The sequence below is a fragment of the Chrysemys picta genome, chromosome 1, assembly GCF_011386835.1.
Source record: "Chrysemys picta bellii isolate R12L10 chromosome 1, ASM1138683v2, whole genome shotgun sequence".
Taxonomy (NCBI): Eukaryota; Metazoa; Chordata; order Testudines; family Emydidae; genus Chrysemys; species Chrysemys picta.
The window spans coordinates 161,824,059-161,841,281 of NC_088791.1; the positions used below are offsets into that span (position 1 = coordinate 161,824,059).

General features: G+C 39.6%; 1 protein-coding gene across 4 annotated transcripts in view; it reads right to left on the minus strand.

Annotated features, from left to right (window-relative positions):
• The window catches only part of CIP2A (cellular inhibitor of PP2A), a 32,745-nt gene that overhangs the window by 10,845 nt on the left and 4,677 nt on the right, over positions 1-17,223 (minus strand). For 2 of the 4 annotated variants that reach the window (XM_005283601.5, XM_042853585.2), the window contains 12 exons: positions 16,322-16,434; positions 12,982-13,076; positions 12,237-12,333; positions 10,560-10,682; positions 10,238-10,383; positions 9,800-9,875; positions 7,614-7,841; positions 6,892-7,051; positions 5,591-5,732; positions 4,611-4,710; positions 1,295-1,413; positions 441-633 (listed from right to left, as the gene is read on the minus strand). In XM_005283601.5, the coding sequence (XP_005283658.2) occupies positions 441-633; positions 1,295-1,413; positions 4,611-4,710; positions 5,591-5,732; positions 6,892-7,051; positions 7,614-7,841; positions 9,800-9,875; positions 10,238-10,383; positions 10,560-10,682; positions 12,237-12,333; positions 12,982-13,076; positions 16,322-16,434 (1,592 nt within the window). Of the gene's footprint in view, positions 1-440; positions 634-1,294; positions 1,414-4,610; positions 4,711-5,590; positions 5,733-6,891; positions 7,052-7,613; positions 7,842-9,799; positions 9,876-10,237; positions 10,384-10,559; positions 10,683-12,236; positions 12,334-12,977; positions 13,077-16,321; positions 16,435-17,223 lie in introns of all 4 variants that reach the window. The other 2 variants (XM_065574617.1, XM_005283602.3) reach the window with 1 other exon arrangement.

Consider the following 17,223-nt stretch of genomic DNA (forward strand, 5'->3'; position numbering starts at 1 on the left):
CGGCGGCAGCTCCACCGCGCCGCTTTCTTCTTCGGCGGCAGCTCCTTTTCTCCGTCCCTGAAGAGCCCGACATGCCGCCCCTTCCCCTTGGCCGCCCCAAGCACCTGCTTGCTGGGCTGGTGCCTGGAGCCGGCCCTGCTTCTGGGACACATCTGCTAAGTCCCCATATCTGAAAGCTAGGTAAACATAAGCAATACACTCTCAGGGTAAAGATTCTGGACTATGAAAGTCTGGAAGACCAGACTGTTGACTTTTCTGGACACAACAGGGATCCTCTTTATTTGGGCTTCTGCCTGAGAATGTAAGAGCATACATATTGAGTTCAGGTGAGGTGTCCGAGTTAACACTTGTAGCCTAAAAGTTTCAGGTGCTACACCTCTTCTGTAAACACTAAGAATGTTTGTAGTTATCCTACCAGAAATATGAAAAATACTATTAACCTCCAGTCCAGATTGAAGTTTCTGTATTAGCTCTTGAATGTTCGAAGTTGTTGCATCATCATTTGAAGGGTACGAAGTAGAGCACTTCATGGACATAACACTAGTAATGGATGACTGCATATGGATTTTTTTTGGTGCATGCTCTCTCTCTTGTTGTCTATAAGCATTATTTGCTGCAATGCTTTCACCAAGCCTATATAACAAGACAAAAGAAGCAAGCAATAAAACCTGGCAAGAATGTTAATGTGAGGGTAGGAGACAATGATTTTTTGTAAAGAGGAGTCTACAACAATTACACACTACACTTGGAAAACATATCAACCCTACTTGCACTATCATACTGTATTAGGTACTTCAGTTAGATAGGAGTATGAAATATTTTGAGATCTAAAAAGGAGAAATGCTAAAGAAAAAAAAACAGGTTGATTGTTCACTGATAGCAACTTCTCTCTACAATCACTATGTGAATTTTAAGGTTCTATAACTCTTTATCTACTATATCTAGAAACAAGTGCCGTATCCTATTGGAAAGGATATTTCCAGCTCCTCTCAAATGGCACAACATCTGTTTCTAGCTATGATAGTTTGAGTTACTGGACTTTAAACCTGTCCGAGAACGGTGAATGTCGCCCAGCATGCATGACAGACCAGCACTGGGGGTGATGAGAAGAAAGATTCAACTACGAGAACAGAAAAAATGTTTTGAAGAAGGTAACAATTACTCAAACATTTGGAACATTAGTAGTCCTAATTAAAAAGATTCAAATACAGACTTTAAACAAGTCACTCAGACTAAAGTAATGAAAGTGAAAGACATCATATTATTACCCCCTTACCACACATAAGAAACTCACACTATGGCAGGGAAATCTGGTAATGGTGCTGCCTCAAACAGTATTCTAAGTCCAGCCTGTACTTGTTCTCTGTGGTCTGATGTTAAAGCAAAAGCCAAAGGTGTAATCAAACGTTGATCCTGAGAAGAAATCACTTATGTCAATTTATAATCAACTAACGAATCCAGACATTGCAATAGACCGAAGCCAATGTGAATAGATATATATTTTTAAATTTCAGTTACCCTTGTGTTAAAAAATAATAATTAAAAAAAAAAGTATCTATACACACATACTTGCAATTTTCTGAAAACCCATTTAGTTAACCAGAGCAATGAACTTTTACAAATCTGCAAAACTTGCTTTCAGGATTCTGTACATTATCTGCACAGAATTATGTAATACGGGGGTCGGCAATCTACGGCACGTGAGCTGATTTTGAATGGCACGCTGCTGCCTGCCGGGGTCCCGCTCAGCCCACTGTCGAACCCCGGCAGCGGGTGGAGCTGGACCCCGGCAGGCAGCAGTGTGCCATTAAAAATCCTGCCCGACCCAGCCTGCTCTTCTACGCCGGGGAAAGGGGGCAGAAGCAAGCTTGGTCCTGCCGGCTGCTGCTATAGGGCAGGCTCCGCCGGCAGCCAACCTTCCCCCTCCCCCGCCTCTTCCCCCAGCGTGCTGCGTGGAGCCCTGTCTCCTCTCCCTCCCTGCCGCCGATAGCCCTTGCGAGGGAGGGGAGAAGAGCAGCCCCAGCGCCTCGCTGCTCAGACCGGTAAGGAGGCGGAGAAGAGGCAGGGGGAAGGGAGGCAGGAGCGGGGCGTATCCCTCCAGCCCCCTGCCGTGAGCCGCTCAGGCGGCAGGGAGCACCCTCCTGATCCCAGCCCACCCACCCCAGCCCTCTGCCCTGACCCCTGCACCCCAGCCACCTGCATGCCCCCCCACAACCCCATCCCTGATTCCTGCACCCCCTCACACGCCCCCAGACCTCTGCCCTGACCCCTGCTCCCTGCACCCCCCCCATGACCCCATCCCTGACTCCTGCACCCTCCACATACCCAGCGCCCCCACACCCTATGCCCTGACTCCTGCACCCCCTCACATGCCCCCAGCCCTCTGCCCTAACTCCTGCACCCGACATACCCAGCCGCCCCCACACCCCTGCCCTGACTCCTGCACTCCCCACACTAATCCAGCTCCCCCACACCCCATGCCCTGACTCCTGTACCCCCTCAGCCCTCTGCCCTGACCATTGCACCCCCCCTTGCACCCCAGATCCCTGCATCCCCCCCACGACCCCATCCCTGACTCCTGCATCCTCCACACATACCCAGCCCCCCCATACCCCCTGCCCTGACTCCTGCACTCCCCACCCTGAGCACCAGGTTGGCAGCAGGCTGAGCGGGGCTGGCGGCTGGGACCCCAGCTGGCAAGGGACCGGCAGCCAGAACCTCAGACCAGCAGCGGGCTGAGCGGGGCCGGCAGCCGGGACCCTGGCTGGCAGGAACCAGCCGACGGAACCCCAGACCGGCAGCAGGCTGAGCTGCTCGGCCCGCTGCTGGTCTGGGGTGCTGGCCCCGCTCAGCCCACCACCAGTCTAGGGTCCTGGTCCCCAGCCCCGCTCAGCCCGCTGCCAACCTGAGGTTCTGGCTGCCGGCCCCTTGCCAGCCGGGGTTCCGGCCACAAGCCCCGCACAGCCCACTGCCGGCCTAGGTGAACGGAACCCCAGGCTGGCAGTGGGCTGAGCAGGCCGGTGGCTTAAGATCAGCATTTTAATTTAATTTTAAATGGAACTTCTTAAACATTTTGAAAACCTTGTTTACTTTACATAAAACAATAGTTTCGTTATATTATATATAGACTTATAGAGAGACCTTCTAAAAAACGTTAAAATGTATTACCGGCTCGCAAAACCTTAAATTAAAGTGAATAAATGAAGACTCAGCATACCACTTCTGAAAGGTTGCCGACCCCTGATGTAATACAAGCATTCAGTTCAGATGATGTGTAATGAGAGAGGTATTATGGTCTCTGAGCACAAAATCATCTGCTGTGTCCAAATACTAGTATTCCTCCCATCTGGCGTGGATAGCAGAAGGAAGACTAATGCCCCAAACCTGCAATCCATTAAGCACGTGCTTCACTTTGAACATGAGGACTCATGAGCTTAAAGGGTTTACAAGATCATGCTAGACGCATGCCTAGAATAGCTTAAGTCATCCACCGTCCTGAAAGCTACACAAATCTTGTTTTAGAGGGTCACCCCAATGAGAACTAGAAGGAAGTTGAGTGTCCTTGCATTTGAGAAAAAGGGTGCAAATATAGGCATTATGATGGTTTTTGCACTGTGAACACCTGTCCACAAGAAAGCATACTGAATACAATTCATCGGACTTGTCAGTAATGACTTATATAGTTCCATACGGACAAAACAGCTAAATTGGATTCAGACAAAAGGTGAAAAGTTTCATTTCCTAGGCTTGGTCTACACTAACCCCCCAAATCAAACTAAGGTACGCAACTTCAGCTACGTGAATAAAGTTCGAAGTACCTTAGTTCGATCTTACCTCGGTCCACATGCGGCAGGCAGGCTCCCCCGTTGACTCCACGGTACTCCTCTCGTCTAGCTGGAGTACCGCAGTCGACGGCGAGCACTTCCGGGTTCGACTTATCGCGTCCAGACAAGACGCGATAAGTTGAACCCAGAAGTTCGATTGCTCGCCGCCAAACTACCGGCTAAGTGTAGACATACCCCTAGTAACCAATCCTCTGAGCCAGCTACTTGATATAGGAACCAAAATAATTTTCTGAGTATAGGACATTTTAAATTTCAACCTTAACACTATTACTGTATCAGAGGGGTAGCCATGTTAGTCTGGATCTGTAAAAAGCAACAGAGAGTCCTGTGGCACCTTTAAGACTAACAGATGTATTGGAGCATAAGCTTCCGTGGATGAATACCCACTTTGTCAGATGCATGATGAAGTGGATATTCACCCACGAAAGCTTATGCTCCAATACATCTGTTAGTCTTAAAGTTGCTACAGGACTCTCTGTTGCTTTTTACTATTACTGTAGTTGATCATAAACATATTTAAGTATATTTTAACATACATCACTGGAATAAAAGGCTCGAAACTTTAAAAACTAAATACTTTAAACATACATTAAAAAAAAACTTTTGGACTGAACAACAAACATGAGGAATCTCAGCACCCTGAGCAGGTTCTTCAATGTGTTATGGACACTTAAGACTTATGCTGAAACACATTCAGAATCAAATCAAGGGTGATATAATACATTCACCTTCTTAATGATTCTTTGTAAATCATTTAAAGCCTACCTGAAGAATTTTGTAGAAACTGACTTCCATACTAGGCACCAACTGTTTAAGTCTGCTCATAAGATCAAGTGTTTTCAAAATGACATCAGCAGCAAGTTTGCTTTAAACAAAATAAAATTGTAATGAAAAGTTTTAAATATATATTGAGAGTAAGTTTACACTTAGAAAAATTATGTGCTTTCTTTTTAGAAAAAAGGTTGACTTGAATTTAATGATACAATAGCAAACATGGAAATTGAATTCCTCTACCAATTCATAGAACAGAAACAACAGATGGTAGCAATGCAGGCTTCCCCTACTCTACCATGCAATGTGCACCTACTATCTCTAGCAGAAAGTTCAGTCACCACACTGTGGTGTCTCTGCTGCGATCAATGATAAGGAAGCCAATAGCAACAACGGAGGATTTTACATGAAACATTTGTAAAACTTGAAGCGGACATAAGAAATTCATTTCACATAAGCCAATTAATAGAGGATAAATGATAACTCCTAGTCACCAATCATATGGGATAGATTAAGATTGGTGACATTGAGGCAAAACGTACGATGATCCCATTCTCATGCCCCAACCCATTTGGTCCCTCTGAAATCATGTATTTTCAATGTTTCTACCAAAATAATTTCAAATAAATTTCTGAAGTTCAGTTGTCTAAACCCAAGATGTAAAAGAATGGATGGCTTGAACATTAAATTCACCTAGGATATAAACTGATAACTAAGGTTGGACTAGTACATATTAGATTTGCTTTTCCATATAACCAGAATTCCAATTTATCCTGAAAGAACTACAAAAGATCTAACAATTTAAGGAAGACAATACTCAATGAACAGCTAAAGCTACCATTCTGCTCTCTCAATGCTGCTCTCGATTGCCAAGAAAATTAGCCTTAACAGAAGCACAGGTTTTTTTGGTACTTTATAACCCTCATTTTCAAAGTAAATTAGGTTTTAGATTAATTTGATTTTAGCATGCTCACCACAGTTCAGAGTCCACTACCTTTGTCCCAAAGCCAACATCAATTCCACTGCAGGTAAATTGGTGTTCTATTAGAGATGTGCATTTGCTTGCAGTCAGTGCCTTAGAGGCATGCATTTTCATTGTGTCATCTCCACAAAGAGGTAAATTCAGTTAAGGATGCAGACTAATTTATTCTTGTATGCATTATAATATACTAAAAGCTTTTTGAATTAGATTAAAAAAATCAAATGTTTGAGACACTTGACAAGTTAACACCACTTCTCAATTACAATGAAGCTCCTTAAAGATACAAGGGAGTGAGCTTTTGTTTTTCTCTCTCCAAACAAAACACATTTTTTTTGGCACTTAAGAAACCTAAACTTGTACCATATTAAGCTGTGAATCTCTAGCAGAGCAAAGTTTGGATGGGAATGGGAGATTCTTGGATGGGAATCTCCTAAGAACACCAAGATGCAACAGGAAATAACTGAAAAGAAGGCACCCTGCACTTTAGAGCTCATTCAAAAGAATACCCCTCCCCGCATCACAGGACACGGATCATTAATGTTGTAGATGTAATCTTTCCAAATTTACAAAAGAGGACCTACAAATAAATGCATGAATTGAATTGAAAGCTTTATGGTGCTCCTCATAGTAACTGACCATTCCACATTGTTATGAATTTATCAACACTGATGTGAAATAGCATAATAATAGCCCCCCCCCCTTTTTTTTTTTAAATAGATGGGACACTGACAGGGAGCAAGTGACTTGCTCAAGGTCACATGAAGTCTGTGGGCAATCTGGGTTCTGTTTCTGCCAAACAGCAGTCCAGGTTCTTAGCCTCAAAACAATCCTTTTTCTTTTGCAATCATCTAAAATCATGGATTCTTTGCAAAAGCAACCTAGCAAGTATGTGCTACTTAAGTTTCCCCTGCAGTTAAAACTAGAAAAGGTTATTTCCTGTCATAATTGTGGGTAGTGGTACCATGTGCTGTTAAACAGCTGCCTGCCGCATTTCACCCTAAAGGCACCTGTACTGAATGTTAAATAAGGTCATCTCTGTATATATTGGTTACAATAACTAGTAAAGTACTTTTCATCCTGAAGGATTTCAAGCTACAAGGGAAAAGGAAAATTTAATTTTGAAGTTTCCTTTAAGGCATATTAATTTCAGGTCATCTTAATATGTTTAAAAAAAGTAAACTTTTTTTTTAGAAAGGTGATTTTACAAGTATCTATAAAAATAGCAACTGATAAGATCTTATAACAACAGAACTCATGTTACACAGCCAACAGGAATAACTTGCATAAGGATATTTAGCATGACGTCAATGACTTTGACCATTCTCTCACATTTCTTCTTCGCTAATAGCTCATCCAGATTCTGTTCTGGCAACTGAAGGTGATCAAGGAGGACAGGCAGTAAAAGATCCACAAAGCGTTCAGCTGAAGTGCTGTTGCCGGTATCAATAACATCCTGCAGAGATTTAAACCACCAATCAAGGATGTGCAACCTACTCCTAATTTCCTCACCTTGGTCCCAGTGACATTCATGCATCCCAGCCTAGGGGCCTCTCCAGCCCTACTCCCAACTGATCATGCTGTTTTTAGATTTACTTTTCAAACTATTGACCAGCATCATCAGATTTGAGGAAAGACTTGTTAACTGCACACAATCAGCAGAGACCACCACACTTCTGCAAGTCCTTCAAAATAGCTACAATTGTTCATTATTTCTTGAAAAAATGTTAGAACCAAATGCAAGACTTTATGCATTTGGGTAACAGTTTTAATGTATATCAGATATAAGATCTAGACTGACAGTGCCCTCTTAAGGGGAAAACCAGGTTACAAAATGTGGAAGTCTAGAATGAAACATTACAGCAATTACACTTAGGGTTTATCTTCACGCTTTGCTTTCCAAATAAAAATATGTATGTGATACACAATTTATGATTTGTAAAATATAGGTGCGTGTTTCTGAATTGGATAACATATTAATTCAGATACAAGGTGACCACTAAAATCAGTCTTGGTACCTCAAATATCTCCTTGAACAATTCTAAAGCTAGAACACAACAGTTTTCAGATCCTTCCAATGGTTGGTTTAACCAGTGCACTAAAACAATAGATGGCTCTGAAGGTTTAGAACGGGCTGTGAATCTGGTACTTCCAGAGACTGGCACACCAGATGGCTCCAGTATTGTCTGACGCACAACATGGCGCAGTTCAGTCACTGAACAAAAAGCAAGTAGTAATTCCAAGACCTGTACAAATCAGAAGTAGAAGAGGAGTTAAATATTTAACAGTCATGCAAATAAAGCAAATACAGTGTTTATTAGAACTGTGCACAGTGACACCTACTGCCAAGGATATCTCAGCACTTCCATGAGGGTGGATTGATTTAAATTGATTTAAATCATGGATTTTAATTATGATTTAATTCGGCAAACAGGAAATCTTGATTTATGTCACTGATTAGGAAAATAGCTAAAGTACAAATGCAAAACAAGATTATAAACAAAAGTTGATTTTCATTGGCATTTAACCATGAAAACATTTATTTGCAACTAAATATAGCCTTTACACTAAATTTGACACTTTTTGCTACTAAGAGGATACACTATACACATTTGAGCAATTACATAACTTAAATTAAGAATTTGAACATGTTAATGTTAGAAAATGCTGAATAATGCATTTCTTATTTACTAAATTAACTTCAATTTGTGACTTGTGTCAAACTGCACTTGAATAGAAATTGAAATTGAATTATTTAAACTAATAATTTTTTTTAAACTACCTTAAAGTGCTGGAAACATAAGAAAAAATTATCAAAACATGTTTTGCATTTAAAACGGATGTATTAAATATAAGTATTAGCTGTAGTAAAATTAATTGAACTGATTTTTCCTGGTCACAATGTCGTTCAAGATTATAGAACTAGCAGACCTCATCCTCTCAGACAGATTTTTATTCATAGATTGGAAGAGAAAACAAGCTTTTTCAGATCCCAGTCTGTTTCTCAATTTTGAATGAGCTACTCATTGAATTGAACTAGCTGAATAAAATGAAATGAAGAAAATACTCTCTCACACCAGCATAAGCGGCCACCGCTGTCAAAGCGGGTTTAGGATTTCAAGCTAATTCTAATTCCAAGTACTTAGCCAGCGAAATCCACTAGTACAGTAGTTTGTCTCTCTAAAATTTTGGCAGCAAACACGTACTGCTTGAGTATTATTTATTTAAAGTCATTTAAATTACTAGATTAGCCATCTTAGGCTTTACAATAAGTTGCAAAATTCAAATTTTAAATAAAATTACATTTAAAAAAAAATTAAAATAAAAAAAAACTATTTTAATCAATATCCACCCTGGTTTCCATTACAAAAGATCACTCAGTCGCTTGCAGCTTCCTCAGAATGTTATTCTATTAAAGAAATTAGGTATACTTGCTCTCTTTTAAGGGCAATTATTTTTCTATGAAGTTAGCAGGTTCAAATTCCCTAAGATGTAGATATCCCTTTAAATGGTCAGATGGAAATCCAACTAATTTGACCAAGTTATCAGGCTTATTTAAAAGAAAACAAAAAAACCCACATTGCCCATGCACACTGGATGTTAAACAATAATACTATTGCCCAGCAATCTATTGGCAGTGCACATGTATATATACTAGGATATTAATGGATGAAAATGTACACATTCACAAAAGAAGATATTTTAAATAATGAACCTCTAGGAATCTTCACATATCAAGCATTTATCTTTTTGTTCACTAGTAGACTCAATGTCCAACACATTAAAATGATTTAGCATTTATCGTCTGCCATGTTGTAAAATTCATTTTAGGAAGGTTTACAAAAACCTTTAAAAATAGCTACGTTTACATTATATACAAGGTACAACTGCAAATAATATTTAACCTGTAACATTTCCAGGTTGCAGTATGACTATTAATCTTCAAAACAAGAGGAATTATTTCATTTTATGAATGGTGAAATTGACGCAGAGATTAATTGCCTTATACCAGAATGTACTGAGCACCTTCAACTCCCACTGGCTTTAATAGGACGTAGATTTCAAGAGCTACTGAACACCTGTGAGAGAGATTTGCTTAAGGCAAGTATTAAGTAACTAGAGACAGTATTAGAAGTTATGAGCTCCTAATTTGGGCCAAATGCTTGGTAAATTAGATTGCATAGTTTCTCTCACTATAAAATACCTTTGATGATGAATCAGGATCCCTTCCATGAAGAAGGCCTAATACTTGATTGAGGCATGAGGTGAAGTGTTCATATCTAGATTATAAATGAGAAATAAACTAAGCTCTTACTTCATTGAAGTAGTTACTCGATTAAACACTTATGAACAGCAGTGGATTAAAATGCCCTCTCCCAGCTCCATTCCTAGAATGGTTATGAAAAGCCAATAGGAAGAAATAAAAGCCAAAGGAAGCATCCTCAACCTTGTAACTGCTATATTTTAAAAGACTAAGCTATACTTTAAAAATCACTTTCTCCTGAAGCTTGTTTTTGTATTTTATGTTGCTATCTAAAGAATTTTTTTTTTATTAGGAACTCAGCATATTAAGTTTCTTTCATCATTATTTGAAGATGAGTCTAAAACTGCAACTGGCTAATTTTACAAAGTGAAGTCATACCTAGTAAGATAATCTGCAATTTTGGGGTTCTTCAGCAGATCCATGAGTAGATCAACAGAATATTTTCGTGTCAGTGTGCCATCGCCATTTACAAGAATGTTGAATATTAACTGAAATGTCTGATGAATGTTTCGGGCATGGAAGAGCTAATAAAAGGAAATGAGAGCTATTTATGCTACACCACCAATAAATCATCTCCCACTAGTCAAAACAAACTACAGTCAGAAAACCGACCCAGTCATTATGGTTATTTAATAGTCTTACTCAAAGTTTAGAAATTTCAATGAGATTTTCATAACAAGACTCCAAAATATTTACTTACCTTTTCTCCAACTTCTTCATTTAAAGTAAGGCTTGATAATATTGAAAGTGCAAACACAACCATAGTTAAACTACTATGGGCCAAGAAACTGATCAAGGTACGATAGAAACCCTTCACATCATTCTATAGCAAAAAGGAGAAACTCGTTAGCATTTGACAGTTTTAATGAGAACATAATTGATAGAACTGTCTGAAATAATGATTTATAAATAAGGATTCAACCTAACCTAAAAACTATTCTAAGGTGATTCACTGCCCTCTTTCTGGGTATTACATGGGAAATATACAAAATGTGATTACGACATAAGTCACATACTGGTATGAAAAGTATCCTCTAGAACAGAGATTTTAAGTCAAACTTGAATGGTAAAGAAAAAGGGGAGGGAGGATTTTCACTCTCATTTTGCAAGATGAATGGAATGCTATTTCATGAACACAAGTCTTTGTAGCTAAAAGTTAGCTATCGCAAATGGACACCTGATTCCTGTCTAATTCAGCTATATTTTTTTCTTTATAAATATCAGGGTTACAATGGAAGTCTACTCTCAATGTCATCTATGGAAGAATTAACTTCTCCACATGCTGGAAATAACTATGTATGCTCCTAAATACTTTGGCAAAGCTGAGGGTAGATTTCACGTTTCCATTTTATTCCCTTGTAGTCTTAATTAGGGTAAGAATTATTTGGTGAAAATTTTAGCTTTAGTTTGCCCTAAGGAACCAGGAGTAGGGTGTTAACTACTCCACAGGCTTTTAAGTAGAATCCTGTGTACTCTAATTCTGCACCACTAGACTTCACCTCATGGCACAAAATTATGTTTGGAGCCTTTATCATAGTAGAGAAATTTAAAAAACAACCAAGACAAGCCAAATATAAAGCAACAGGATGATGCCTGCTTGAGTCTACAGGAAAGCTAACTGAGATGTGGATTTCCCCTTTCACTTTAATCTGGCCCCCTGGATTAATTCCTCTGGCATGGAATCTGTCTTTTTCTCCCATAAAATGCCACAATTTTTCCACTTTGCTGTGAATTCATCACTCAGCTACAAACCATAGTTAACATTAATTTGTGCAGTGGTGGGAACAACGATGAAAGGTATATTACTGTTGAATAAACTTGTTTTGATGCAGAATAAGGGCATGAATCCAACACCAAGATCAGGGGTGATTTTTGCTTTCTCCTCGGAAAGGCAAAAGCCTTTCATATTCAAGTTATGCCAAAAATCAACACTGGTTGCCCAAATCCATCTACAATATTAACATTAAAATGGTCTCATGCTAAAGGTATACAGAAGATGCCATGCTTTTACACTGACAAAATTTAGCTTCTCCCACAAGATCTCAACTGGTGGGTCAGCTTCAGACCTCAACTTAATCTTTCACTAAAGATGTGTGGAAGCAGCATGTGCAATCTGAACTGGGTGGTAATGGTGTGAACAAAGCACAGAGAAGGGTAGGTGCTCCACATTATCCCACTGATCATTTCCCCCCATTTTAAAGTGGCACTGCAAGCTCTGGAGAGAAAGTTGGAATCATCACTGCTACATGAGGGATGGGTGGAAACAGGATGTCTGTGAAAAAGTGAGCTCTAAGTCCTCAAATAATCAGATTCTGACTACTCTCTTCCTTTCCTCTATCCCCAGAAGAGAAAATACATAATCAGAGAAGTTTCTTACCAAAGATTTTATATGAGCTTGAACAGAGAGATTGTGTCGACAAAGATTTGCCATTAGTCCCAAACACGGTATCGTTAATTCATCTTCTGTTGACTGACTAAAAAAGTTCCACAGGACTTAAGAATTTAACAGTTACAGCCATTTAGCTTCATTTATATATTCAGAATTCAATGAAATCTCCTTCTATTCATAAACATTCATCCAAATTACAGTCATGTATTAAAGACATTTATAAACTTGCAATACATATTCAGTATGGAATACACAATACAAGAGTAAGACCAATCACATGACAGTTTACTCATGTCTATGGTCCTAAACCTGCAACTGCTTCAGGTGCATGTATTAAAGTCACTAGAGCTCTACACAGGCACAGCAATCTGCCAGGACAAAGCTTGTTGTAGAGTTGGTGGCTCAAATTGTGAAATAAGTCTAAATGCCAGGCAGAAGTGTTCTCACGGCTATTTTAGTTTTTTGGTTTATTTCTTTATCTTATTTCTTCAAAAAGCTCAAATTCTCTTTAAACTCTACCAGCTGTAGAGTAAATGCCCCATCTTTGAATATTCTTTGCAACAATAGCACTTTGAAAGAGACAAAATGTCTGGTAATTTAGAAGTGATTACTACATAATTAATGCTACATCCAAAGCTTGTGAAATAACAAATTAATGAAGCTATTAAAGAAAGTTTAGAAATGTGTTTAGCTAAAGATTTCTCCCCAAAAAGAAAACTGAACACATACTTACACATGATGCGTTAGGAATAAAATCAATTCGTCAATATGAGTGCAGGCATGGAAAACTCGGACATTGTAGGTTAATCTCTGCAGAAGTTGAATACTCTGAAGAAATAAAACCAAGTCAATTATATAGCCTTCCCACAACATTCTACTGTAGAACATGGACATTTGGTGTTAAGACTACAGAGGATACTTCTCTACAGTTTAATGCAGGGGTTCTCAAACTGGGGGTTGGGACCACTCAGGGGGTTGCAAGATTATTACATGGGGGGTCGCGAGCTGCCAGCCTCCACCCCAAACTCCCGTTCACCTCCAGCATTTATAATGGTATAAATTAAAAACACATTTTTATATATTTAACAAGGGGCGGCGGGGGGGGGGGGGGTGGCACTCAGAGGCTTGCTATGTGAAAGGGGTCACCAGTACAAAAGTTTGAGAACCACTGGTTTAATGTGTCATAAGAATAAGCAGTGTTAATTTTGAGACCTGAATCACGTTTAGATCTCGTAAGTAGAAAGTTATGGTGTTACAGAAACAATGTAGTATTGATATATGTAGGATATTCACTTAGCATATCTTTACTTATTTAATGAAAGCAAGGTAACAATCTTGGATTAGTACATCTGAATGCTCACAAACACGTATGACTTGCTTAGGAATAGGCTGCTCAGTTCTCTCACACAGCTTGGCCAATAAACTTGCAATGAGGTAGAGGGATTCTCTACATTTAACTGTGTTTCAGTGAGGCTCCTGAATTTTTTTTTTTAACAAATCCCATATAACTATTTAGAGACCTCCAAAATGTAATCTACAACAGTGATAGTATATTGTAAGTAGACATGCATATTAAGAACAGTATAATTGTTTAATATGAAGGTTTTTTCCCCAAAGGAATATGGCTTTTTTGTCAAAATGGAAATTTCCATAGGAAATGTCTGTTTACAACAAAAATTTTCCTACAAACTCTACTATAAATACCCCCAACTCCCCTTTTTATGTGCAGAGAAATGAGTTTACTCACTCAACTTCCCAAAGTAGCTAATTTGAGATTTGACTGTAAAGCTTTACATAGCATAGGAAAGGATATCACCCAAATATATAACTTAAAATTTCTAAGTTAGGGAAGTGGGGACAAATATAAATAGGCTGGTTGCCACCACCGCGATCCTAGACACTTCATTGCTATTTTAAATGGGAATTTTCAGATTGAGAGAAGCTTTCATATGTTAAACACCAGAAAAACCCATGAACTGCCTGAGTCGCCTGGTGCCTTAACAGTCCCTCACAGGCCCTGTGACCTCTGGAGAGTCCCCTTAGATCAAAAGAGATGGGCTGCAATGGTGACTCAATCTTTTCCCTGCAGATCCCTGTCTAAACACTACCAAAGGAGTGCAGCATTGCAGGCCGATTCTGTTCTTTTGTCTGTCTTCTCCACCATAAAGAAAGAACTGCAACACAAGGATGGCAGAGAAATGGCAGCTAGCAGACCAGTACCAGCTAAAAGAAAATCTCCAGGGGTTAAAAAAGCATTGCCAAATGCTCTTGGTTAATAAAGAGGACAGACCAAAACCAGTGAAATCAATCTGGCGAGGACTGCTTTAAGAAGAATGAGTAGGATCTGGCTGCAGCTGTTGGTGGCAGAACATAAATGGCAGGGTCTAAAAAACATACAGCCATTCCCATTCTGCCTTGGTTGATAGGTCTGGTTCTGCCTTCAAATAGCTGTAAATAGATGGAAGAACGAAAACATTGTAAGTAACCTGCAGACCTTAAGAGGGAAAAAGCCAGTTTTCCCTTCATTAATGACTGATGCTAGAGTAGACACAAATAAGTTGACCAGAGAATCAGTGTCTATAAGTATTTATATCACTCATTCTTCCGTCTATGAAAGGGGATAGAGATGTCTGTCTCCTTTGTAAAGTGCTTTGAGATCTACAGATGAAGAATGCTGCAAGAGATGGGGGATTAAAAGGGTCTGTAACAAAAATTTAAAGATGGAAATATGCAAGACAGAGATATATCAGACTATCAAGAGTGATATCCTTAAAGCTAAATACTTGCTTCAAAACAACAGAAAATGAAACCACTCCCCCCCACTAGCTTCTTGAAGTAAACATTGCCCATTTCTAAGTCAATAATTCTTCTAAATTAGAGCAGGGTGAAAACACAAGATAAAAGTATATAAGCAGTTTACCGTAAGTAAATACTGAAAAGTAGTCCTAAAACCATTTGTACATCACATAGATACTACGATGATGGTGTTATATATAGAAAACTTTGAGACAGTAAATAAAATATACAACTTAAATACTTTATACAATCAGGGAGATCACCTTTAACAATGTTTCTCAAATGCGCCACCAGGGACTCTTCTTGCGGCCACAGACTCCTGGGCAGTGATTGGGGAGGGGAAGCAGTGGCCCCTCTCCTGGGGCTGCCAGCAGGGGTTGGGCCCTGTTCCTTTCTGGAGCCACAAATGCCAGAGGAGCAGGCAGATGATGTGAGTTCCCCACATTCCCAGGGGCAGTGGGACTTGGGCTTCCAGCTTCTGCCCTGGGGTGGTGGGCGGCAGGCTCTGGGGCTCCATCCCCCAGCTACAGGCCTTCAAGCTCAGGCTGCAGGCTCACCAACCCCACCAATGTCGCTGGACCCTGCCACTTCCCTCGGCCCTCCATTGCCCGTGGCCCCTGCTGCCTCCCTACCCACCTCTCTATCCAGGGCTTAATTTGTTGCCCGGGCTTGTGCCGGGGCTGAGTAACTCTGCTGTGAAAAGCAATATTTGTATGTTTGTTAACATCACTCTTCACTGCCTCTGAGCTATATAGTAAGCCTTCAGTTTAAAGTGATATTAGCAAACATACAAGTATCAGTTTTCACAGCAGTAGACTTACTATCTAGCAAGTCTTAAAAAAAATGAAAAAAGCAAAACAAACAACAAAAAAGACAAGACCATACAAAGCATCTTATTTTGTTTCTATTCTGTTTATGTCCAGTAAAGAGAGACAATTGTACATTATTTTTATTATTGAGTCAGCAAAAAACCTATTTAAATAAATTATGATTTGGACATGTATATGTGCATATTTGTTTTTCCTAAAGTTAAGTATTTTAAGAAAAATTGTCAGAGCAGCCACCACCAAGAGTTGGTGGCTGCACTCTAAGGCCACCAAAACATTTCTTGTGAGAATCCCTGACCTTGAGTTTCCTAAAATGCACGATTTCTATTAGGGATCCCTGCTTATTAAAAATATAGCATTTTTGGTTTTGTTATAAATTTTTGAGAATAGACTCTTTAGAAGAATTAACTCTATGATACAGATAAAATATTAAGCATTACTTTGTCTTACCTGTAACAATACTGGATCATTAGGATTGGTAGAGCTTCGGTGAACCACTCCTGCCAGCACGCTAGTCAAATTATAAGTATTCTGAAGAACTTCTCTGGTCTCTTTGTCCAAAACTACAGTGTAAAGGCATTTGTTAAAGTCCTGCACAACAGTAGTTAATAATAAAAGCAATATTAGCTAGCAGTCTGAGCACTGAATTGGGAACCAGTAACTCTGAGCTGTATCCCTAGTTTTGTTGTGTGTTTTGTTTTGTTTTTTTTTAAACCAGCTCCGTAACTTTTTACATGCTCTGTGACCATGAGCAAGTCAAAACTTCTCTCTGCTTGTTCCAGACTACCTTTTGCCCAAATGCAACATGAGATCACTACCACTTACTTCACAGGATGTTGTAAGAACCATTCCACCCTGTCTAAAAAACCCCTCTTGAAGTATTATAGGCCAGCTGCGCAAAACTGTCAAGCAGCTTTATTAGCCTACACAGAAAATCTACTTGTAGTTCTTCAGCCAAGATTGGGGCGGAGGGCCCTCAAAACTAAGTTTACAAACACTGCAAGATAGAACTACTCTTCACTCTAGTGAGTAAAGAAGCAGACTTTTACAAAGGTGATCACTGCCTTTACAAACTATCCAGTGTCAAGTCTACCTCTAACCATGACCCATCACCCTCAGATCACAAGACACAGAAAAGAACTTAATAAGCTTAAAACAGGCATTTTCTCTAGGTTACTGCTACACATTCAAAAAAAAAAAGTTTCAAGCTCTAGGAACCCATAAAAATCCTTACAAAAAAAAAAAAAAAAAAAACACAACAGACTCCAACTACTCCATATTATACCAACATACAACCAAATGTAATAAACCTAAGAAGACCAGCCCCCTTCAAATGCTCTGCAACCTCATTC